At 41.6% G+C, this 25258-nt stretch overlaps 1 protein-coding gene across 3 annotated transcripts; it reads right to left on the bottom strand.

Moving 5' to 3' along the window:
* Nucleotides 1-74: 74 nt before the first annotated feature.
* On the bottom strand, nucleotides 75-25258 carry abl1 (c-abl oncogene 1, non-receptor tyrosine kinase). 3 transcript variants are annotated; one of them, XM_077622616.1, is made up of 12 exons: nucleotides 24715-25258; nucleotides 22755-23120; nucleotides 10636-10800; nucleotides 9618-9913; nucleotides 7519-7791; nucleotides 6970-7054; nucleotides 6718-6895; nucleotides 5588-5772; nucleotides 4162-4314; nucleotides 4000-4089; nucleotides 3139-3267; nucleotides 75-2852 (listed from the first exon to the last, which is right to left on the bottom strand). In XM_077622616.1, the coding sequence occupies exons 2-12, from the start codon at nucleotides 22879-22881 to the stop codon at nucleotides 1282-1284; spliced, it is 3252 nt and encodes a 1083-aa protein (XP_077478742.1). In that variant the 5' UTR covers nucleotides 22882-23120; nucleotides 24715-25258; the 3' UTR covers nucleotides 75-1281. The 3 variants fall into 3 exon arrangements, with proteins under 3 accessions (XP_077478742.1, XP_077478744.1, XP_077478745.1); XM_077622618.1 differs by having other exon boundaries at nucleotides 22755-22940; XM_077622619.1 differs by lacking the exons at nucleotides 22755-23120; nucleotides 24715-25258 and adding an exon at nucleotides 14598-15171.

Raw genomic sequence — 25258 nt, 5'->3', positions numbered from 1 at the left:
CACAAAAGCTTTCAAAACTAGGAAAAACATTTCTTATATGCCCATTCAGACTGAAAAAAAACATTGTAGAGTCATTAAGGTTTTGAAGCTGCTACTGATGGCTTTTAATAAACTGTCAAGTTCTGGTCAAGAGTCCACAATATTCCTCAGGATATGGCGAGAACGGGCTTTTTGGGGGAAGGGCTTATGACCATTTAACGTCAGTCTTTAAGGCACAAAATATATTTATATATATAAAAAAAATACACACTACACTTACTGTTCATGGCTGTCGTCATTGTATGGCAACGTAGTGGAAAAAAGGGAACCACAAAGAAAAAGGCATTCCGGCCGTAGAAGAAAAATACTTTTCTCTCGAGTCGGTTCCCAAATGTTTCCAGATCCCTCAAAGTTCCATCCTGGGACCGAAATTAGTCAAAATACATCAAGTCAGGACATCACATTGCATATTGTGTCAAGCAATGCAGTATAAGTAGGGTGCAAACGTTGTGCAGTCGGAAGACCTCTATTGACCTTTTTGTTGACTTTATTCCTGTGGCAGGTAGTTTGCCTGGCAACCACTGAAAGTGGCCGAGACTCGGGTGACGAATTAAATCCGGCAGAGAAGACTAGCAATTTAGAGATTTGGACCTGGATTGGATTAAACCAAAAGTATCATTAAGATGCCACGGTCTTGTTTAAATAGACACTCGGTTGTTGCTAGTTGAAATCCACTGCCTTGGTAATTATTTATAATTTCATATCACCCAGCACTAGTTCATGCATCGGAAATAAGATGAACTAACATGAATAATGAAATCTGTATAACTTCTAACTGCAACACCTTCGTTTGCACCCATGGTGTACTGCGACTACTTTTTGCCACATTTTTGTTTGGTGGTGCACCGTCAAGAGTAGTTCCTAAAATGTGTGCTTTCACACAATTAACGGTGGAGGAGGGGGATTGCAATAAAGAACACATAAATCAAAAAGCCCTTCCTGTGACCCACTTTGGGTGCCGCCCCTTTAGTTTGGAAAACCTTGACATAGGGGACTGACTCTTAAACATGGATTTTGGATGCTCCAAGCTCAGTCAAATGCACATTACTTGGAAAACAGGCACGTGTTCCTGCGAGTAAGCGAGGAATGAACATCAAGCGCGACAACTCGGTCATAGTTGCTCAATTTGCACCATCTCTGACATCTGACAAAATCCTAGCCAGAAAGGCCACAAGTGACGTATCGCAGTAAGGTGTCGTTAACAGTTTTGTTTCAGTTCTTGGCGATATTGTGCGTGGTCCGCTACCTTTGCACAATGTCGCTGATCTCCTTGACGGAAGACAGCAGCTTGGTAAAGTCCTGCTGGGCGTTAGCACCCCCGGAGGCGTTGGGGCAGATCTGCAGCTCGCGAAGACTGCTCTCCAGCTTGTTGATGGCTTCTCGGAAGGCGAACTTGTTACGCATCTGCTGGATGGAGTCCACGTAACTGACGCAGAACTTGGACAGGTTCTTGCCAGCCTCGAGGACGGCGCCGTGGCTGCCGGTCTGTTCAGAGTTACGGCCGATGGCAGTGCGCAGCCGCTCGGCGCCCTCCAGGACCATCTCCAGGGTCACGGCCGAGTTGGGCGTGCGTTCCGAGGCCTGGCGCGGGGCCGTCTTACGCAGGGAGCGCCGAGGGTTGACGAGGGGGATGAAGGCGGCCGGCTCGCCCCCGAGGGAGCCGCTCGCCGAAACCGAGGTTTTGAGCGTTTGAGGTTTGGTGTTGGAGCTCGGGGGCAGCGGCTTCTTGGTCCCCTCGCCGGGAGTGGTTCCGTGTTGGGGCTCCGGAGTGGACGGGAGCCCCTTGGCTTTGATTTCTGCCGAAGGGGACGGGAGATCTTGAACCGGACCGCGGGAGGTCTTACCCGTTCTGGCGTTGGTGGGGGGAGGCGGCGGGGGAGCTGGTTTGGTCTTCTGGAACTTCCCTTTCTCTCGCGTGGTGTCAGCGGCGTGCCTGTTGCGACGCGCCCGGCACTCGTCTCCGGCGGCTCCCAACGCCGGAAAGATGCTGGGCTTGAGAAGCTCGGCGTGCAGGGCGTTCGTCTTGGAGTTCTCTGGGAGCCCGAGCCTTTTCACTACCTTAGGGGTGAGAGCCTGAGGACTAGACCCGGGACTCGGGTCGGCGTCTTTCGGCACCTCGTCCGGCGACTCTTCCGCCTTCTTGGGCAAGCGCGGCGGGGGTGTCAGGGCTCCCCTTTGAGGCCCGGCGTCCCCTTTCTGCTCATTCGTCCTCTTGCGCGGGAGCGCCGGTTTCCCCCCGAAAGTACCAGAGTCAAAATGCCGCTGGCCCAAGTCCCTCGGCAGCGTGACTGACCGCCACTGCTTCCCGTCCGACCCGGCGGGCAGGCTGGGGGACCAAAAGAAGCGTTTAGAGTTCGTCACGAATTCTTCTTCCGCGGGAGGGGTATTGGGCGCCTTGCCCACAGGCGCAGGCACACCCTTCTTCCGGAGGAACAAGGGTCCCGGGTAGGAAGGAGCTCCATTTGTGCCATTATTGTTGGTAGCCGGAAACTTGGAGGAATCGAGCGTGTGCGCCCCGTCGTTGATGGACAGAGAGCCACCGTTGTTAAAGCAGTCAGCGTCACGAGGGTCCGTGCACCCACCCCGCCGGTCAGGGTGGACATCCATCTCGCGGAAAGAGGAGCTTCGCTTGGGAGGTGCCGGAGCGTTCTTCTTTTTCTTTTTGATGAGGCTCAGGAAACCGCCACGTGTCTTGTCTTTGTCCTTGTCCTTGGGCAGCAACCGGTCATCCTCATTCAGGTTGCCGTCCAGGATGGGGCGCTCTTTCCTGGGGACCATCGGGGAGGGGAGTGCCATATCGGGGTCCACTGGGTCTGAGGAGGATGAAACATGATCAGGGACACACATATGGTGGCAAAACATTTCGCCCCGACTTTTCATGAGAGGGCAAACCCCTTGTTTTTGCCAAAGAAAAACTTTGGCCACAGAGACAAACAAGCATTCACATTAAAAACAACCGAAGCTAACATTTACTGTGTTCATGCAAGAATGGAGAAAGCATGCAACTGCAGCACACGACATCTGAAATAATTTTAAAAAAATAATCAAAAAAGTAAGGGCTCAGCTACAGACCAATTGTTGATATGAAAATCTCCTTACCTGGACTATCTCTGTCTCGATTGTCCTTGTTTTTACGCAGAGTTCTGGTCTTGGTGGGCAGTTCCGGAGCCTGCTGAACAGGGCCCAACATCCCCTTCTTGCCTTTCTTCCCCAACTCCTTTTCCACCTCTATAAATATACAGGTTAATGTAGTAACATTTGTTCAGAAATATCAACATTCCTAAGGCTTTCCAAATCATTATTACAACAGTGCCTTGAGATATAAGTTGACATCGTTTTGTAACCACGTGTAACACCCTTGTCATGAGATGACTCAAAATGCCATTCTCCTGATGAAGCGTTTAAAAGACAGAAAGAAAGAAAAAAAAAACCTTCAGTGATTTAATGTGATGTCTTTTGTGTGTTTTTCTTTGTGCTGTTAAGTTTAATGTTGTGTGCAAATGCCCTCTTTACACAGCGAAAAATTGAGAACTTTGACATACTAACACTGCCTTCTCTTTTTTTAAAGATGTTTTTTTAAGTAACATTTGTGTAAGAAACAATTAAACACTATATGACTAAGTGTTAGCACAGCTGCAAGGCAGTAAACTGGGAGTCACACCAAATCAAATTATGGCAAGATAGACTAACCTAGAGCAACATGACTAGGACAAAATACATAACATCCTCCTTTTCATACAGTTTGAGCAATTTCAGTTTATATGCAACTATCAAAGTGACGGCGTCCATGTAAACAACATTGCCTATCTGAAATACTCCCATTAGATTGGCTAAAACACTTCTGGCATTTAAAAATGGCTACTCATGAAACGATTATGAGACCATAAATCCAGGTATCGTGTCGAAATCAGAATTTTGGGATTGTTAATTAAAAGAAGAAAGAAGAATTTACAGACTAACCGTCAGAGATGCTGGACTCCTGGAACATGGTCTCAAAAGCTTGATGCGTTTCTGCAAAAGACGGACGTTCTAAAGGGTTCCATCTCCAACCTAAAGAGAAGAACTCATCACAACGGAAAAATGGCAGCAGTACACCAACACTTTTATCATTTTGCTACTCACAAGCTCTCATGAGTTCGTAGACCTTCTCGGGGCAGCCTTCGGGGCGGTCCATGCGGTAGTCCTTCTCCAGCAGCTCGTAAACTTGAGACAGGTCAATGCCAGGGTAGGGGGACATCCCGTAGGTGGCGATCTCCCACAGGAGCACACCAAATGCTACCAGTGTACAGTTTGTAAGTCAAAATCAATATTACAATTAAGATCACGTTGTATTAAATTAACAGTGACAGGTATGTTTTGATGCAACCGCGCTTTTCTTCTCTTTCCTGCCTGCTGTCTTATGCTCGAATCACAGCATGCCTAACAGCTATCTTCATTTCGGTGCCCTTTGTTGGTATTGAAACGCTTCTCAGCTGCCCTCCCTCCGAACTCATTGCCGAGTTGTAATAAATTCATAGCTGAAATTAATTTACCATTCCCTATTTACCAGAAAGACTAGAAAAGTATAGTTGCAGTCTTCCCTCGATTATCGCGACTTCACTTATCGCAAATTCACTTCTCTGTGATTTTTTTCTGCTATTAATAATTAAAAAAATAAATAAAGTTCATAAAAATGTGAAAATCCACGGTGAAAGATGTAAGCAGAAGCCACTCTTGCTACTAGGACTCAGCACTGAAAAAAGGTACCGTATTTTCATGACTATAAGGCGCACATAAAAGTCTTAAATTTTCTCCAAAATAGACAGGGCGCCTTATAATCCAGTGCGCTTTATATATGGACCAATACTAAAATTGTTATCACGATAAAATAAAAAAAAAATCAGTCGATAGGGTACACCATCCTCTACAGCTCTCACAACTACGGCAAGCAGCCCCCGACTCTACTATTTTCCCCGTAGAAAAAGTACTGCGCAGTGACTGCTGGGATATATAGTTCTTTTGTCAATACACCCAATGGATTGTGGCCTGGACATCGACATCAACACAGCTTTACGAAGCATGGAAGGCAGCGTTGGAATAGTTACGCTAGCTACTAGCTAGCTACTATTTGCGAATGGATTTGTGGGTGATGATGACGCGAGTACATTGTAAAATGGCTAAATAAAGTACAACCAAACTCATTTTTACTTCTGTTGCCTTTTGAAAAACGTGTTTTTAGCGTGTGTCCGTATGTTTAAGCTGGTGTATGTTTTGCCATGCCTGGCTGCGTCTATAAAAACGGTGCGTCCTTTGTGTGTGTAAAATACAGAACTAGCACTCGTTACTGACACTGCGGCTAAAAATACAATGCGCCGTATAGTCGTGAAAATACGGTAGTGGGTGGGGTAGGGGTGACCTTACTTCACGATTTTTCGATTATCAAATGATACATATGGTTTGTCGGAAAAGGCAGTAAGTACAGATACCTGTAATAAGTACAATATATTAATCACTGTATTATATCGTATATTCCAACACATTTTTGAGAGCGGGGTGATAAGTGACGTACCCCAGACGTCCGATTTGATGGAGAACTTGTTGTAGGCCAGGCTCTCCGGAGCTGTCCACTTGATGGGGAACTTGGCCCCTGCATGGGCTGTGTACGTATCCCCCGTCATCAGCCTGCTCAGGCCAAAGTCTGCCACCTTGACCAGGTGGTTTTCACCCACCAGGCAGTTGCGGGCAGCGAGATCCCTGCAGTAGAGAATTCACATTTTTTTATCATTAGTTACTATTGAAAATATTTAACCACTTATCTAATAATACACAAAGAAAATGAGACAAGCATATCTATTTTAATAACCCACAAGGTGTATTGAATTTCAATAACATATAACAATGTTCATATGTTAACCTGTATGGTCAATTTGTAATATTAGTTAGTCATTAAATATGCCATGTTGTTGAGGGTTTTGTGTTAATGAATAGGTATTAAGGTCAAGAGCCTGGATTCATTCTATCACATAATTAATGTAATTAGACAGTCAACATTGTGTATCAAATTGGTTTCTAGCTAAAATAGCAGAATTGCAAAAAAAAAATCAAAATATTGCATTTTTTACTCACAATCCCTCTTTCAAAACAAATGCAATGGTTGCATATTTTACTGAAGTCTGTTTTTTAAAACTAATTATCAGTTTTTTTGGTACATAAAAAGACAATCGTACATGAAAATGGATTCAAAGTCAATGGTCCTCCATGGGATATCACAACAACAAAGTGGCCCACCACAAAAATGACTGACACCACTGTGTTAATATAAACTAAGAGATGGGGAATATGAGCCACTTGAAATATTATATTATAAATTGTCGGGATAAATATACTAGTATAACTGGCTGCAGTATAGAAGAAGTAAAGGTTGCCCCTTTTTTCAACTGAAAACGCTGGAAACTTTTTACTCTGCTGGGAAGTCTATCAGCAACATTTCAGCGTGTGTCTGTGGGATTTTTCTGCTCGTTCAGCCGATGTTTGTGAGGTCAGTGGTCAAAGGAATTTCCCCTTTAACTCATCCCATAAATGTTTGACTTTCAAAGTCACACCTAGCCTACCATTCTCAACTTGTGCTTGCGGCAAGTGCATCTCAACACTTTTGTATATGCTTTTGCCTTCTAAGTAAACACTATCTTTACAACTCACCTATGTATAAAGTTTTTTTTCTCCAAGTATTCCATGGCCGAGGAGATTTGAGTGGCCATGTAGAGCAGTACCACGGCATTGACTTCCTCTCGGTTGCAGTCCCGTAGGTAGTCCAAGAGGTTGCCGTGGGTCATGAACTCGGTGATAATATAGAACGGAGGCTCCCGTGTGCATACGCCTGGAGTGGTACAAGGAAAACACCAGTTGGCAAATGATACAAATGGTTAGCAGGGATGAAACGCTAAGCCTCACCTAAGAGTTGCACCAGGTTGGGATGTTTAATCTCTTTCATTACAGCCGCCTCTTTGAGGAATTCCTCTACTTCCATTGTGTCCTCCTGCAAAACAAGGCTGGTTGTATTTACACCCTCAATCCACCGGATGGAAGCACATTTCAACGAGACAAATGCTGTCTAAGTTTGTTTTGATGCTTTCTACTGGACTTCTGTGTGCCCTATAAATCTAGTTTTGATTCTAAAATGTTACTTTGTTGGCTTTAAAAAAAATACATATATCATAATAAATTTGCTGATAGAATTTGAACAATTGTCATGCGACTTATACCCAATGGGGACTTGCATGTATTTTTTTTCCATTTTATTGTGCAGTTTTTACTGATGCGACTTATACTCATGTTCGACTTAGTCGGAAAAATACTGTATATGTATTGCAGTTGTGATTAATGACCTCAAATCGATTTTTCTGGAGCATAAGTGTATTAAACCATTTATCATTTATCAAATTCCGAAACTTATCAAATTCTGACTCTAGTCCCCCACCTCTGCTACTCATGCACTCCCACCTTAAGCGTTTTGACAGCCACAGTGAGGTTGTACTTCTTCCAAATGCCCTCGTACACCTCGCCATACTGGCCGCCGCCTAGCTTGTGCTTCATGGTGATGTCAGTGCGCTCCATCTCCCACTTGTCGTAGTTTGGGGACACACCATAAATGGTGGGCTTGTTGCGCTTGGGAGCCGGGTAGTGCAGTGTGGTGATGAGGCCGTCGGCCACTGTGCTGTGGTGATGCACCAGTTCGGCCAGTGTGTTGAAGCGGCTCTCTGATGAGACGTACAGCTGCAGGAGAAAGAAGTTTTACTTTGTCAAACAAGTTCTAGTTAAGGTATTTCTTGATTCTACAAGCCTGGGGGATACGGGTGATGAGTGTGTAAATTAATTGCTTTCTTAAAATATGATTAGCCACAAAAAAACTACTTACATTACATAGAAAATGAAATTTCTGGAGACCTTGCAGTAATAGTAAAAAAATAAAACACCCAAGACTTTGTGTTGGCTTAGGAGTCACTTCCTGTTGATATAAGGCCATTTTGGGTTCACTTCCTATTGATTTGTGGCCTTGTCTGTTGATTTAGGAGCATTTTAGATTGTTTTTTTTGTAAATTGATGAAAGGCTGTCATATATATGACACCAGTAGTGAACTGAAAAAGTGTAGACTAAGATTAAGATAAAGAAGAATAAAGAAAGTTTGGTTTAAGATGCCAGCTTTGCATCATATACAAAACTACCATCAGCAAAGAGCGGTGCAATAAACGGTGATAGGTAGTTTCTGAACGTTGGGATTTTTTCAATTTCCAGTATTGGATGTTCCACTGCATTCACAAGCCGCGTGTCAGGAAGCAGGGTGGAGAGGAGCACATTTGTCAATGCTTTGTGGAAAGAGTCTTTTCCATTGTCCAAGTCTTGCATAACGTGACAAAAACCATTTTCTCTACAAACTCTTTGTTGCCTCTTCACTTGTGAACAGACTTTAAAGGAAAAGAGTCCCAATGTTGCAGGGGTCACCATTTAGTTGTCAATTGCCTTTTAAATACAAAGAAATGTTAATTTATTGAGCAGCGTGTAGAGCGTGCTGAGATCAGAGCGAGAGAAACCATGACACAAAGTGACAGACTGGGTGGAATACTGAGGTAATCTGAATTTATTAGACATATTCATCATACCAAAGCTTTGAACTGGAGCTCTCAGTGGGAGCATGGAACAAAATAGGAATTGGGAAATGCAACAGCGTGTGCGCAAGCATACTTGGCTGCATCTCTGTGAGCTATGCGTGGGCGTTGGTGTCTGCGGGTCATTCTGTGCAGCACAGTGGTGCTTAGGAGCATTCTTGTCATGCTCCTCGCTGCATGGCTGGCTGCAATGTCGCACAGCTGCTTTTTTGAATGCATTCTGATCTGCATAAAGAATGGTATCTAGAGTGTTTTTTTAATGAAACTGAATGCCCAATAAAAACTATTTCTTTGGTCACATATCTTCAAGAAACAATTTGCGCGGTCATGTATGAAAAATGTATTTCTCTCAGTAATGAAACCTAAAAAAGACACCAAAAAATAATTTCATCGAGTGCAATTGAGATGGTCAAAACAAAGCATGGTAGCCTGTTTTTTTAAAAACAGTTTTCGGTAACTTAATATTAGTAATGAGAAAATGGCCCATCAAGATCTTAAGATTATACCGGTTATGTATCAATAAAGGGAAATTCTGCACACGTATGTATTTGAATTTATGAAAGGGTTGTGGCAATTGAGTTTCACTGTAGCATTTTAAAGTGCATTAACTACTGTAGCTCTCCTTGATATGTGACTTCATTTCTTTCGTGTGCGGTCGATTGGTCGCCGGTCTTTTGGTCGCCCGGACCGCGACAACGGGCGACCAAAAGACCGACGACCAAACAAGGTAAAACAACACGGTTTACGCATAATTAAAAGCCAACAATGGCCCTGAGCAGTTTGTTTTTAGGGAATTTGAGCAACGATTTAAATGGTACTTATCAATAACCTTCCGGGCGACCAAAAGACCGGCGACCAATCGACCGTGTACCATTTCTTTTGGTCAACAAAAGTGCTGAAGACTCTTTTTAAGTGTAATTCACTAAGAGCATTACCTTGCCGTCAGACGCCGTGTTGATCCTGTAGTGGTAGACCCTGCCTTCGTAGCGTAGGGAAATGGACCTCTGACCGGGACTGCTCTCGCTTTCACGCACCAGGAAGCTCCCGTTGATCCCCGAGCTAAGCAGGTACTCAGCAGCGTTGCGCGATACGGGCCCATGGTACCAGCTGTGTTTCTCCAGGCTGTTGACGGGGGTGATGTAGTTGGAAGGCACCCAACCCTGGCCATTTTTGGTCTGAGCCTCACACCACTCGCCATTGTGGTTATAACCCAGCACACGAAGCTTCTCGCCTACAAATGCATTTTGAGAACCATTTAAAAACCCAAACGATTACAAAGAAGTGCTTTGAATTTGAGATTGAGATTGTAGATAGAAAAAAAATCTGAAGGCTACTCTGTGATCGATCGTTACATTTGTAATCGAGCATAAATAATGTGCTGATGGAAACTGGAAGATTTTGGACAGTCCATCAAAGTCCAATGAGTTTTCAAGTAGTTAATTACACTTCAGTTGATGCAAATTGTAACACTAACCAGGCATAAAAAAATCAGATAGTACATTGTATTAGAATGTTAAATTGTTTTCTAGCTTTATACATACAGTGGAAAATATTATTCATACTTAAATGAAAACTAGCATCGCACTCCCTACTGAAACAATGAATGAATATTCCCACAGAAATGTCACAAATGACGATCCACAGACCATGTAGAGAGTGATCCATACGACTCAAAGATAATCAGTTACACAACTAATTGCGATCCATATGTTCAGGTAAAAACCATATTATCAAACCTAAATTATGCTAGTTTTGCAGTCTGTTAATCTGTGTCCTAAATGTGTTCATGTGAAAATCAATGAAATAATCAGATTAATTTTTGTTCTACCAATGCATTAGTAATTAGAATGTTTACATGTAATTCCACTTAGACAGATGTCACTACGTGCTAAATATTAATCAGTAGCCCAAATTCACATTATTAAATGCACGAAATGTTGATCTAGCCCTTACCTTTAGTAATGCTGAGTGTATTATCACCACTGGCCACAAAGTCATACAGTGCCACGAACAGATTGGGGTCATTTTCGCTGGGTCCTGCTAAGAGGTTCTCTTTGGAGTTCCAGCGGGCTGCTTCAGTCAGACCTTGACTCTCAAAGTCTGGTCTCTGGAGAGCTTCTGAAAATAAGGAAATATACATTTATAGGTGTAATGCGGAAGCAGACAACAATGTGAGGAAATCCAGCTATGTGGGAGATCTCGTAAGCCTTTATGGTATGCAGGAACATTGGCCCACTGATTTTCTCATACAGCTTTGCATGTGGAAAATTATATTAGGAGTTTCCACGCTTTATTTCATTGAGCTCTCATTCCACTGGTTGATTATCTCTTGGAGGAATACACATGCTGATGTGATGGGCAGTTTTGTTAGTCTGTCATCATATCTTTTCATTTCCTGGATTATCTCAGCTTTGTTTTGACTTCCTACCTGAGCAACTAGCTCAACTCAGGCCATGAGAATGCATCAAGGCACCAAGACTGTCTTCAGAGTTGTGATTTTAATGATGGTTGGCATGAATTACACAAATTACAGAAGATTAACTGGATGTGGTAAATTTAAAATGTGAAAAAGTTGGCAAAACGTCAATGGTGGGAGCATCCTCATAGACATTCTTTTAATTCTGTGTGAAAGTCAAACATAATCATTCTTGTTTAGTTGGTTGATTTTTGAGGACCATGGTACAAATTACAGAATTTACATATAAAGTACTCCTCTACTAAAATACAAGTTACGATAAAAGTTCTGGAAGTAATTAATTTCATCAGTAGAGGTACGACTGCATTTCACCAAGGCCAAGCTTTTTAAGACCTCAGGCCATCGGGAAATGTCTTGACGGCCAGTTCGGGGCTGAGTGGGAGGAGTCTTTGAATAGCAGTTTGTCTTAAACGCGTGCAGCTGTTGTCACATATGTTCTGGAAGAAGCGAAACGTGCATCCCCCAACACAAAACGCACATTCTGTTACAAGCCTAACAGCTCTAGAAATAAACAGAAAAGAAAAAGACAACATTGGTGAACTCAATAAAATTCACTTTTTCTTTAACAATGGTGTTCTTGAAGTCAAATTGGAATGGCAGAGTAGGTATGCAAAGCATGTACTCGCTGCAAGACCATGATTTCACCTTAAAGCTACTTGAGACAAAAGAAGGCAGTCATGCATGACCATAACCAAAATTCCAGGGAAATTTGCAAAGGAAGGACAGAAGGATATACTGTGTTTCATGAATAGAATGTAGTAGCTCTAGTGTGTGCAACATAATTGTAAGTTGTTAAATGTGTGTTTACAGGCATGTGTATGCATGTTTACTCAGCTACCACTCACTATTTCACATTAGTGAAAAAATATCTTTGCATTTCTTATTTGTTTTAATGACCTAAAAAAAATTCTTATCCTTTTTTTGTTTTGCATAGATATGTCATACAAAATTGGTAACAAATTATCCTAATTCAATGTGGAATATGTCTCTAGTTACAATACCCAAGTTACAAAACCATTTCTGGAATGAATTAATGTCTTAACTATTAGGTACCACTGTGTTTATAAAACAAAATCCCTAAAGATAGTGTCTTCTCCTTTGACATTTACATTTATCAGCACCCAATAAACCCAGGATTAACCTCAAGATACATTTGATAATTGGGCCTTTACAAATTTCACACATATTTGTAAATGTAAATGTTAAAGAAGATAATATCTTTATCATGTGCACAGAGCCAGACAGAATTATAATGCCCCAACACAGATAAATTAATAGGAAGTGTGTGTAGTGGGTTTCATGCAAAGGCCATAAAAATGAATTGCCTTCGTCTTTTAATGTTCCTTCCTGTGCACAAATGGACAAGACATGTCAAACGAAGAGGCACAAAAAAAATTAAATGCTTCCTTTACCTAACACACAGATCATTCGAATGATAAAAGAGCACAACAGGGTAAAGCAGGAATCTTAAAGGAGGCAAAACATTCTTTGTGACCAGAGTTGGCCTAGACTGCAAGCGTGTGGGCAGCCATTGTCACACACATCCACTTAAGGTGCCGCAAATACCACAGGCTTTTGTGAAAGGATGAAGACTCACCAATATAACAAGCAAGTGCCACCCAACTCAAGCTAAAATCCATTCTAAAATAGCAAATCGGAGCAAAACCAAACAAAAGATGAGGGAGAAATTACAGCATGTTCTGGCCGCTTTGCCAAAATGACAAAGAAATGATTAAGAGTATGTGCATGTGGCTTGTAAAGACTTTATGGTCATGACTCCACTGCTTTGGGCAATTGTAATGCACGTAATTCTTAGTACATGGTGATGCAAGACACGCATGTTTTCAAAACCCATGCTAGTTGGGGCAGAAGAAAAACATGGTTAAAAAAAGGGAAACCATTAAAGATCTGCTATTTACGTGTTCATCAAAAAGTCTATGTCAAGGGTGTCAGACTCCGGTTGGTTCGCGGGCCGCTTTAACGTCAACTTGATTTCACGTGGACCGGACCATTTTAGATATAATATTTAGATATTTTTTTTAATAAATAGATTAAAAGAACTGGATTAAAATCCCTGAATATTCAGTTTTTTATAGATCTACAACAATGTTTATTTTAGCTTTTTAAAAATATATATATTTTAGACTTTACAAAATTATTTTTGAACTAAAAACACAGAAAAAAATGGATTAAAAAATTACAATTATTGATTTAAAAGGGGAAAAAAAATCAGGAAATTTAATATACATCTATACTCTTCATTTTAATTTGATCCTAAAACAGAATCACTCATGATTTACTTTCCCGGGCCACACAAAATGATGCGGAGGGCCAGATTTGGCCCCCGGGCCGCCACTTTGACACAGGTGGTCCATGTGAACCTAATTGTTATGTAATTGCATCTGGAAACATCTGCAACAAAATGCAGTGCATTATTGGCTAACCCAAATAGTCTGAGTAGTAGTGAACAGCCAATAATTGGCCTTCCTTTGCTTCAGAGGCATGAATTAAATTCAGCAAAATGGTGCAGCGAGATATCATTGGTGAACAAAAACAGAAGTGAGAAAGTAACATGAAGAAAATTATCCAAACTGTGGTCGCAATGCTTTAAATGGAAAGAATTGGTAAGTGTTTAGCATATTTTTTTTAAACATGGCCTGGCATAGAAGCAGAACCTCTCATTCATTTGCGTCATCAAAAGATCACAATTGTTTCAATAATTTCAATTTTCCAAATTTGGACAGAAAAGTTCAGTTCAGGTAAAAATTTCCAAATGGAATGTTCCTTAAACCTAAAGTCTTGAGAATGTAGTCTTCTTACCGTCAACATCATTAGGGGGAGTTTTGGAAGGTACTGGGGGAGGGAGTGCATCACGTAGATGATTAAATCATTCGGTTGCACAATGTTTGGCACGCTTAGAGTCCCTTTCAACACAACAAATTGTTAACAATTATGTAAAGACTAGAGTATGCTCTAGTTTCTTATTTTCCTTTATTAAACATTGCTAAATCATTTACTCACTTTAGGAAAAAGCATTCAACAAAGTCCAAGAAATCACCAAGAACAATAGACAGTACTTTCTTGAAACTTCTGAATGGATTATTAAAGTTGTTAGGGAGATTTGGATTTGGTTTTGAGTGCAGATTTGAGATTAGATGCACTTTCCTCATAAACAAACAGCAAAGTGGGACACGGCCGGGGAGTCAGATTTCCGTGTATTCTCTTTTTCCACTTCTCCCCTGCGCCGGTAGCCAGTGTGTCTGGCCTCCCTCGCCTCCCCTGAATTGCGTTTCCCCTCCCCATTCCGCAGTTTCCACAAAGCCAAAATCCTTGCGTGGTTAAGAGCCTCTCTGGCTACCCCCCCCCCCTTTCAAGCATCTCTTCCTTTGAATCCATTCAAAGTAAAAAGCACTAACAAAAGAACTGAAGGTGCGCTTACCTTCCAAGTAGCAACTGGAGGAGGACGAGAGCCCCTTTTTAGATTTACACCCCACCAATTTCAGACAAATCTCCAGCATTTTCATTTGCTTCCTTTCCCTTGTTGCTTAAAAACGTTGCTTGAAACGAGACAACTGCCTTTTGCATGTGTCCCAACAGGAGAATATTTCAAACAAAGGCAAGACAAAAGGGCAAAAAGTCAAGTGATCCAAGGTGTTCAAATGCCTTATTTCTTACTGCTTTCCTGAGCATTGATCCTGCTGCTATTCCACTTTGTGAAAAAAAAGAAACAAAAATCCAAACTTTCTTTGAGTAGTGTCTTCATCTTCTTAGTCATGCTCCAAATCTGGTTAGATCCATATTTTTTGGGATGAATCGGATCCGAAAAGAGCGGCGGATGGATCTACGATCTGATTCGGGGCATTCGAATTTGTCACTCGAGTGGGCAGGCGGTCCGTCTTGGTGGTGCCATTCCTCGCTCTGCTTTCCCCCCCAGCGTGAGTGCAGAGTGGAAGCACGGGGGCGAGTTAACGCTCACGTTTGCCAACAAAGGGCCACTTCTTCCAGGATCGGCCTGCTGCATTCGATGACATCAGCTAAGACCTCCCACTTCAAGCAACACACACACACACACACACACTTACCATAAGCGGGAAAGCCACATGTATACATAAACACAGAGCTAAGGCAGCCAAATGTCACTCAAAAAACATAAAAATGTATAATGGGGTGAGAAGCAAACGTTCCAGGATTGTCCTCTAGAAGTTTATATTATCCACAAAGCTCTCATGTTTTCCTTCTGTTGAAGTCATCCAATGCTTACAAGCAGCTCTTTCCGTCATTCTTCCTTCCCCGATTCCTTTTCCTTTTATTCCCCAGCCATGCACTCTCTCTCTCTCTCCATTCCGAAACGTTTACAGCAGGGGTAGGAAACCTATGGCTCGGGAGCCACATGTGGCTCTTTTGATGGTTGCATATGGCTCTGAGCTAAAATATGGACACCGGTGGTGAGAGAGCCGAGTCCTGAATGCACCAATAGGAACGTCTCGTCGGCACTGCGGCATTGACTTTTTTTTCATTAGTCTTCTGCATCTATTCTCTCATTGATAGTCATTGATATTCATTGATTAGCAACAGTGTAACAATGTTGTCAAAAGAATTCAAATACTTTTTGTACTTTAAAAGTGGTAAAATGACTAAAAAATTGGCACATTTTCATGTATTTTGACTTAAATTGTGAGTATGGCTCTTAAGGAATAACATTTGAAAATAGTAATTGTTTATGGCTCTCTCTTTCAAAAAGGTTCCCGACCCCTGGTGTATAGGATAAGGAAATAGCTAACAAACAAAAAAGTAAAATAGGTTTTGTCACTCTTTGGTCCATAGCTGGGGTGGCGAACAAGTTAGACACAAAGAGCAAAAAAAAAAAAACTAAGTCTAAAAGCCACACCATGTAGTGACTTGTCAAAACAGAAACACACGCACACACAATTAAAACCATATTATTTGGTACTCGGATGATTCGCCTAAAGACGTTTCGCCGACGGACGTTTGACCTGCCCATCTGTCAAACGTCCGTCGGCGAAACGTCTTTAGGCGAATCATCCGGCCACGATATTATTTACCATAACACTTTCTTTCCCTTACAAAACAACAATGTGTTCATTTCAAGGTAAGTGTCCACCCTCAACACGCAACTTAGCCAGTGTTAACACATCAACTACAGGGAAGAGAGCCACAGTATGTACAAAATATGATCAGAAGCCAAGAGCCACATTCATTTTGGTCGGGAGCCACATGCAGCTCGAGAGCCACGTGTTCGCCACCTCTGGTCTATAGAGAAATATTTAAGCAAGGGGAGAAAGTGTCTTTCCAAACATGCCGGGCAGGGAATTTGGGGACAGCCGCAGTGGTTTGACCATATGAGGAAGGACGGCCTAATCCTTGGCAGGAGTCGAGCATTCACAACACATGTTTAATCTCTTTCTTCTGTCTCCCAAACATGTCATAATTCAAGGTTGCACTCCACAACTCTGCCTCATCTACCCGAAAATCAAAATGGAAACATTTGAAGCAATAATTAAGTAAGCAAAAACGCAAACCGTCAAATCACCAAAAGTTACGTGACTTCCAGACTATGGAAACAATTTGGGCCATTTAACTGAATTGCTACTTATGGCAGTAATGTTCATTATAGGGCATACATAATTTGAAATGATCAAAAAAACATTAATACAGGAAATATGTATAAATTGACAGGTATGCTCAGCTTTCAGTACACTCCTTTTTGCAGTTATTTTGGGAGATTACAAGGCATGACTTCTGTGTGCTGCTAACTAATGGAACCAAGTGGCAATGGAGCCACCAAATTGTTAATTTCCAACAAAAACACACGTTTAAAGATTGTTTCGGAAGGATTTTGAATCGATACGATAATTGTGCGATGTAATATAGCGATATATTGCAGAACAGATGTCAAAGTGGCGGCCCGGGGGCCAAATCTGGCCCGCCGCATCATTTTGTGTGGCCCGGGAAAGTAAATCAAGTGCTGACTTTCAGTTTTAGGATCAAATTAAAATGAAGAGTATAGATGTATATTAAATTTCCTGATTTTCCCCTTTTTAAATCAATAATAGTATTTTTTTGTTCTTTTTTTCTGTATCTTTAGTTCAAAAATCATTTTGTAAAATCTAAAAATATATAAAAAAGCTAAAATAAACATTGTTTTAGATCTATAAAAAACTGAATATTCAGGGCTTTTAATCCATTTATAAAAAAAAATATCTAAATATTATATCTAAAATGGTCCGGCCCACGTGAAATCAAGTTGACGTTAAAGTGGCCCGTGAACCAACCCGAGTCTGGCACCCCTGCTTTAGATGCTGTGTACAACTAATTAGTATTTACTAGGCCCATGGACATTTGTTTGGCTTTCTTACACAAACTCAAAAAAAATATTACCGAGAAATACAGGCATTACTTGAGAAAGTCATTAACTTGCTGCCGTGCGACAGAGGATTGAGGGATGAGATGATGAAGGTAAAGAAGACAATAAAACCAAGGTGGAAAAAGAGGAGGGGTCTAGATGGAGGAACATGAAGCAGATTGTTTGTAAGTGAGATCATAGGGGGAAATAATGTGATTTATAATCAAACTAGTGCATTGCAGCTGACGTACATGCACCTACGTCTTAACCTCTTTGTGGAACTTTTCTGATGCTCAGGATATAAAAAAAAGTGTGCAAAAATTAGCTCGCTTTTCCACGTATGGAGGGATAAACACTATTCTGACAAAAGTCATGTTAGGTTTTAGCAGCCCCCTGCAACATTCTAATATACATTCATCTGTGCAATAAAAGATCCATGCTCAAAAGGGAATTTGAGTCACTTGATTTTCTTTTTTCTAACGCCCATTTTTAACAGACTAGACAAAGAAATGCTTCTGGGTTTGAATAAACCTTAGGAAAACCCTATTGGTGTAAATCAGAGTAACAGAGCATGCGCGTAATGCATTGCAGAGGGAGTGAAAAAAAAAAAGTAAACGCATTACGACATGCCGAGTGCAGATGTTTGTTTTTCTTGTGGGGAGGAATGATGCCGTTCATTTGGCACAAAAAAGGCAGGGGGTCCTTGGTTTAAGGCTGTGCACGAATACGAGGTTTTGAAGTTATGAACAGAATAAAAGGACTAGTATATGCAGCGGCAGATGAATGTCAGTAGCTGTGCTTCGTTGCTGCCGTAATTACTTTTCCATGTGAATGTTTTGTATCAGTGGGTCTCAAACTTCTACAGAAAGTTTTACCTTTGAAACTGCATGCATCACTATCACATCTAACATTAAAATATAATTGTGTAGTTAACCCATGTGTTCAAAAGCCAACTTTTTTTCAAGAGCTATCCACAGGTTAAAAAAGAGAACAAAACAAAAGAAACGTCAATTCAAGGTTAAGTCCTTCAGCATTCATCCGTGCTGGTTATGATCACATGAATCCGTGATGACATTGACTTTTCTTTTATGGCCAATGTGATCATGAGCTTTCAAATGAAAGGTTTTTTCTTTTGCACAATGGTATGTATTAGCTCAAGCAGTCTTGAGTTCTCTACTTGACTTATGACTGCGAGTTCAACATCACGTCAATCAACAGTGCAGACAAAACTAGGCTAGTTAAAGCCAGATGAGCTTTTTGGAAGGTATTTGACGCCAGGCGACAAGAACCAGGAGATTGATCACAATCACTGCTCATTTATCAAACCTGCAGATAGACAGGCCAAAAACATGCAAACCATTCTAAAGCATGTTTAAAGTTATAATCAAGTTGTTTTCTATCGTTTTACTCAATTAAACTCATATTGTTGGCACAAAAATGGCATATTTTCTATTTAAGGAAAGTGGCGTGCATGGAAGAAAACAGAAAAAAAGAAAAGCAGCAACACATTTGTGTAAGTCAGAAGGTTGTAAAAAGAAAAACCTGCCTTGCAGACTAAAAAGGATTATGTGGGGAGTTAAAAAAAATGTTGTTAACCCAGAAACAAAGAGATTTTTTTTTACACTATCACAGTTAGGTTGCGTTGCTACAAACAAGTTGCATGCATGTTGATACACATTGCCTCTGGTCTTTCTTGCCAAATGTGCAAACCATATGGATGGAAAAGCAAGAGGGTGGTCACACAAGAAAAACAGGACTTGGTATTTAACATTTAAAAAAAAAAGAAAGAAAGAAAGCCAAATAAATACCAAACGACTTTAATCACAAGGTCATACGCACAAACACAAGCCATTCAGATGTTGGCAAGAGTCTCTGGTCTTTGTTTGTGTGAAACCAACATGCCTACATCTTCTATTGTTATGACCAAGAGCAAAACAATGCATGTTGCAAAAAAAATGCTTAATAATTTGGTTTGGAGAATCTGCCAAGTACAAATGTATGATATATTAGGAGACAAACAAAAATAAATGGAAAGCGAGGAACGAGTTCACCAAATGAGGGAGGAATGCAAGTGAAAACCCCTATGCTAACCCTTACCCTAGTTACGGGATGTCCGTTAGGGCAGTTATATTTGCTCAATGTACAAATTAATCACAGGTAGGGTCAGCATGATAATGGTTTAAGACTAGATGTTGACCGACAAGGGATTTTCAAAGCCCATTGGCAATTAAAAAAAACAAAAAAACAATTCAGCCGATTGCCAATCTATAGAGTCAACGCAAATGCTTTTACTTCTGCGTAGTTTTTGCTTCAATGTATATATTCATTCATTTTCTGAACCGCTTCTCCTCACAAGGGTTACAAGGGGTGGGTGCTGGAGCCAATCGTAGCTAGGCAGGGCACACCCTGAATCGGTGGCGAGCCAATCGCAGGGTAGAAGGAGACAGACAACCATTCATGCACACACTCATACCAAAGGACAATTTAGAATGTTAAACCAGCCTGCATTGCATGTATTTGGGATGTGGGTGGAAAACAGAGCACCCATAGAAAAGCCACATAAGCCCAGGGAGAACATGCAAACTTCACACAGTGAGGACTGACCTGGGACCAAACCCTCAACCCCAGAATCACTCAGCCCCTGGGCCAAGGCAGTGTAATTACATGGCATCAATGTTAAACCCAGAAAATCCCTTCGAATCCAATTTACATTTATGAAAAATTTCAAAGAGTACATGCTACTAAGTAAAGAAACCACAATTATAAACAACTATAGACTTCACATACCAACAAACTCGTATTGGTCACAAAGCATTCCGCTATGGATTGCGATTCCACTGCAGAAAACATTTTCCAATTATCTTTGCAAATTCTTCAAATTACATCTGTGTCTGGAGAGGAAATGTGATGTAATAATGTGCTGATTAGTTGAGGGAAAGCGCCATCAATTCAGCATTTGTCCCCAACATCTCCCTGACATTAACCATCTCAGACGCTGCCCATTTATGAATACACGTACCTGTTCAAAGCAATCACCAGTAAATTCAATTTTTTTTTTGTGTATTACCCCCCCAAAAAATAATAATAATAATATTATATATGTATATATGTATATGTATGTGTGTGTGTGTGTGTGTATATATATATATATATATATATATATATATATATATATATATATATATATATATATATATGCGAGCCTTGGATATTTTCTTACAATGCTTTCCAAATGATTTTAGTTATTTTTTAGGCTGTATTTATCTGGAAAATCGTTGTTAGCAGATGTCTAATTAGCCTGTTGTTCTCCATTTTAGTATTGTTAATTTAAGATGTTTGTTCTTGGTTTTCAATAAGATTAAAATGACTGCCGTCCCAAAAATGCGACTTATAAATTTGACATATTTTTTTCCTCTTTATTGTCTATTCTTCAGCTGGTGCGACTTATACTCAGGTGTCACTTGTAGTCTGAAAGATACGGTAAATCATTGTTTAAAAAGAAAGAGATTTAAAAGATGCCCTATGTACTAGAAAGGGGCAAGTGAACAAATTAAATCAAATTGAACATTACCACTTTTTGCATGCATCAACAGCACCACACTCTTCAAGAGCAACGGGATCACTGTAGGTTATTTAGTATAGATAAGACAGGTTACAGCCAAGGAAGTAGCCAGTTACCAAACAAGATCCACTTACGACACATGCACTTGAATGCAGCTGCCACTGGGGCTTCGCAGGTGGGGGAAACAGGCATTTACACAAATCAAATGACGTCACGGATGGTACAGTATGTGCCACCAACATTCACAGCTGCAGTATGGACAATTCTTAAATGACTCTAACATGCATCTGGATGGAATGTGGAAGGGAAAACATGGAAACTTCACATAAAAATGAACAGAGCTAGGTTTCGAAGTAAACCCAAAAGAACACAGCTCTGAGTCGCAGAAGTGACTAGCAGTGCACTATGCTGCCATCTGTAGGTTACAACTTTCAAAATTCTTAAAAAATGAAATAATTATTCATTCCCATTTTTCTATGATGGAAAAAAAAAAGAACCCTTTTCATATATTTTATTCAATTCCTGTCTGTCACTCTTAGATACAAGCATGGATCACATTAATCATAGCACATGGTATTACCCTGGCGGATACTGTATCACTTTCATTGTGCTCCTGGTCAATCATTTAGTCAAGGCAGAGATATATGGTGAATGCAATATGGACCGAGGCAGTTTGTAATCCCCTGCAAAATCAGTCATATTATATTCAACTATCTGAAACACTCGTTGGTCACACTATTAGCAATCAATTAAGTGCATCAGTGAAATGGCAGCACAACCACAAGACAGGTTCCCGCATGCAGGAACCTTCAAGCTCCCAGGCAGCTACAGGGCGAGAGGTCTCAACCTGCCTGTGATGAACCGGCACGCTGTCAGTTCACACAAGCACGCACCCAAAAAACTCATGTAGAGAAAGTCAGAGAATATGTTGACGATAACCTCTTCTTGCATCATGACTCACACACCCCCGGGACGGTCAAATTGCTATATGCGTGGGCGTAAGGGGGAAAACAAACACATGTCACTGCCGTTGACCACATGCTTGCTTTTATTTTTTCTGTCCTGACCAACACTGCTTTTCCTTCCTTAGCCTGTTAGCTCCCGCGATCGCTCATTCAAGACTACTTCTCGTTGGCAAGTGGTCGTGCGTTATCCTATTATGAGGACATTTGTGTGCATCATTTTCGGAATATTTTGAAGGGAATACAACAGCAAACAGCCCATCGATAGCAAACGTGAGGGTGGAGGCGTGGCAAACAGTTAACCCGGCCAGAACGAAGGTAAAAAAAAATATATAAAAAAAATAGTATTCAGTTTTGTGTAAAATTACATTAAACGTATGTTTTGGTGTGTCTGTATATATTAATCCAAGTTAATTTAAATTTGTTTGTTTCGTTACGAGTGCGTTGTCGTGGAAATTCATACATACGATACAAGTCGACATACGATCTCAGTCCCGGAACGGATTAAGATCGTATGTCGAGGTACCACTGTACTACACATGTAGAAGTATTCCTAAGTAGCAGCACCACAGTGCTTGCAGATAGATGTTATTATGCTACATCAAAGCAGTAGCGTTGATGTACTTACCACAATGACTTACAGAGTCATGCCCTATTCTCACGTGTCAACATAAGTTTAGAACATGGAGTCCTAATCTTTGTTCTTACCGTGTACAGCAAAGACGTTGCAGGGATGAGCCCCATGGCGTGTGGACTCCCTCTTCACCCCCTTGATGAAGGCTGGAAGACTGGGTCTCCTCTGGTCCCCGACAAACTTCCCCGGCTGCTGACCCATAAGGGCGGGGTGCCAGGCCACAGTCGGGACTCTCCGGGCCCGACTCAGTCCTCAGACAACTGGCCAGCAAGAAAGGAGCAAACAAAGGGAAGGTCTGAGGAGAAGGGGAAAAGGTATGTGTTCTTTTCCCTGGCTGGGAGTGTCTGTTCTTGGATTTAGCAGACCAAATCTGCAGGTCCAAGATACTCCAACGTGCCTCTTTTTACCACGCATTAATGGGATTTGGGTGCTTGATGTTTCTGGAAGAATGGGAAGACAATTATTGCTTTCAGAGTACATATAGAGAAAAAAATGTATTTTATTTATTGCATCCTGTCCTCCATCCCTTCCTTACACTTGTTACAAGGAGATGGAAAACCATTCATGTTCATGTTCATACCTAGGGGAAATTTAGTGTGTCCAACCAGCCATGCATACATGTTTTTGGGATGTGGGAGAAACCCCACGCAAACTGGAAGGTCGGAAGCCTTCAGTAATTGAACCATCGATCTCAGATCGTGAGGCAAATGCGCTATCCACTCTACCACCAGGCGGCCTATATAACACTTTCCTGAGATTTTTTTTACATTTCTTTCTTGGTCATAAATGATGACTCATAATGAAACAACTCGCAATATTAAACAACCATTTCTTGTTTAAAATACTGAAAATGTCATTTTGATTGAGTTATTTAGGATTAACATCATCATTAAAATAATAATAATAATAATTGGCAGCCCGGCGGATGAGTGGTTAGTGCGTCCGCCTCACAGTGGGAGACCTGGGTTCAAATCCAGGTCGGTCCACCTGTGTGGAGTTTGCATGTTCTCCCCGGGTCTGCGTGGGTTTTCTCCGGGTGGTCCGGTTTCCTCCCACATTCCAAAGACATGCATGGTAGGCTGATTGGACACTCGAAATTGCCCCTAGGTATGAGTGTGGGCGTGAATGGTTGTTTGTCTCCTTGTGCCCTCTGATTGGCTGGCCAACAATTCAGGGTGTCCCCCGCCTCTGGCCCGAAGTCAGCTGGGATAGGCTCCAGCACCCCCTGCGACCTTAGTGAGGATAAAGCAGTTCAGAAAATGAGATGAGACCATCATAAAATTACTTTGTTTCACCACATATCGAATCGCATCACATAAATTAAATTGAATCATAATTTAAGTAATGTCAGACAGTTTTTCAATCAAATTGCAACTCATGCAACAAATCAGCCTCACGCCAAAGGTTCACAACTGGTGAGTTGAAATGCAATTGTTGTCACACCCCCATTCTTTATGGTATGCTTCTTTCCATACATGTTCATCCTTTCTAACATTCATTAACCCTAGCTTGCTGTCATCCTTCCAGTCTACCATTCTTCATTCCCTTCTTTCCATCCTTGCTGACAGATCTTTCTTCTCCTTCCAACATCCCTTCTGCCATACATCTTTCCATCATTTCCACCATCCCAATTTCTTTCCTCCCTACAGGTCACACCATCCATCCTAGCATTTTGTCATCCTTTTCACACAACACCTTTTCCTCCCTTCTGTCATTGCATGATCTCTCCCTTTCTATATTACTTCCATCCCTCCCTGACATTTACTCTCCATCCTTCTTTCCTTCACCCTTCAGTTGTATTCATCCTACTTTTTTCTTCCGTTACAGATCTTTTATTTAAGTTTATCAATCAAGAGAACACTTACTTCTGGCCCACCGTGCATCCAACTCGAAGAAACTTAGCATAGGGCTATTGTTTGTCAAAACTTCAAAGTTGCGGACTAGTATTTTATCGATAAGTGTGAAGTGATCGGGTGGATAAACTTCAGAAAAATACTTCCGGCAATGCAAAGAGTGGAAGTAAAGGCAACTTACGTGCTGTTGCAAACTTAGATCGTGTAGTTTGGCCGAAAAACACAAGCTACAACTGCAGAGGGCCATGGAGGCTAGCTCGCATTAGCCTCCGGACCCCTTTGAAGAAGGAGCACGGAGCACTCAACAGTTGGTCGGGGGGCCGCGTCGCCTCCTCACCCGAGCACTTTTCTCTCCAAAAACATCTCCGATTTCAACAAGTTTGTTCATTCCGGCCGCCGGGGCGTTAATGGGCAAACTTCAGCGTCCGAGAGACTCTTTCCCCCTTCCAGCGGACTTGACTTGGAGTGAGAAATGGAAGTCGATTGCTCCGTCAGCCGGACGCCGCCAAGGGTTGCTGTCTTGCCCGCGTGGAGGCCGCCTCTGACCGCTTGGGTGTCGCCGCGCTCGCCGTTGCCGAACCGCCGGGTTTCACTAGTCTACTCATCGCCCCTCATATGAGACCCAGGGGAGTGGCAGTGATCTTCTGGTCGGGCGATCGTCGTCGGGTGGCTACTGGGACCGCCATACTTCCATACGCAAGGTGGTTTATACAAATATGTGGGTG

Source organism: Stigmatopora argus, chromosome 16, assembly GCF_051989625.1.
Source record: "Stigmatopora argus isolate UIUO_Sarg chromosome 16, RoL_Sarg_1.0, whole genome shotgun sequence".
Classification (NCBI taxonomy): Eukaryota; Metazoa; Chordata; class Actinopteri; order Syngnathiformes; family Syngnathidae; genus Stigmatopora; species Stigmatopora argus.
This window is presented reverse-complemented; position numbering and strand designations above follow the sequence as displayed.

Excerpts from the sequence above, each read along its gene's own strand:
- abl1 (XM_077622616.1), bottom strand. The coding sequence starts at position 22,881 with ATGGGTCAGCAGCCGGGGAAGTTTGTCGGGGACCAGAGGAGACCCAGT. Across the intron at positions 4,315-5,587 it reads CATCAAATCGGACGTCTGGG|CATTTGGTGTGCTCCTGTGG; the intron begins GTACGTCACTTA and ends GTACACTGGTAG. Across the intron at positions 2,853-3,138 it reads TCGAGACAGAGATAGTCCAG|ACCCAGTGGACCCCGATATG; the intron begins GTAAGGAGATTT and ends CATCCTCCTCAG.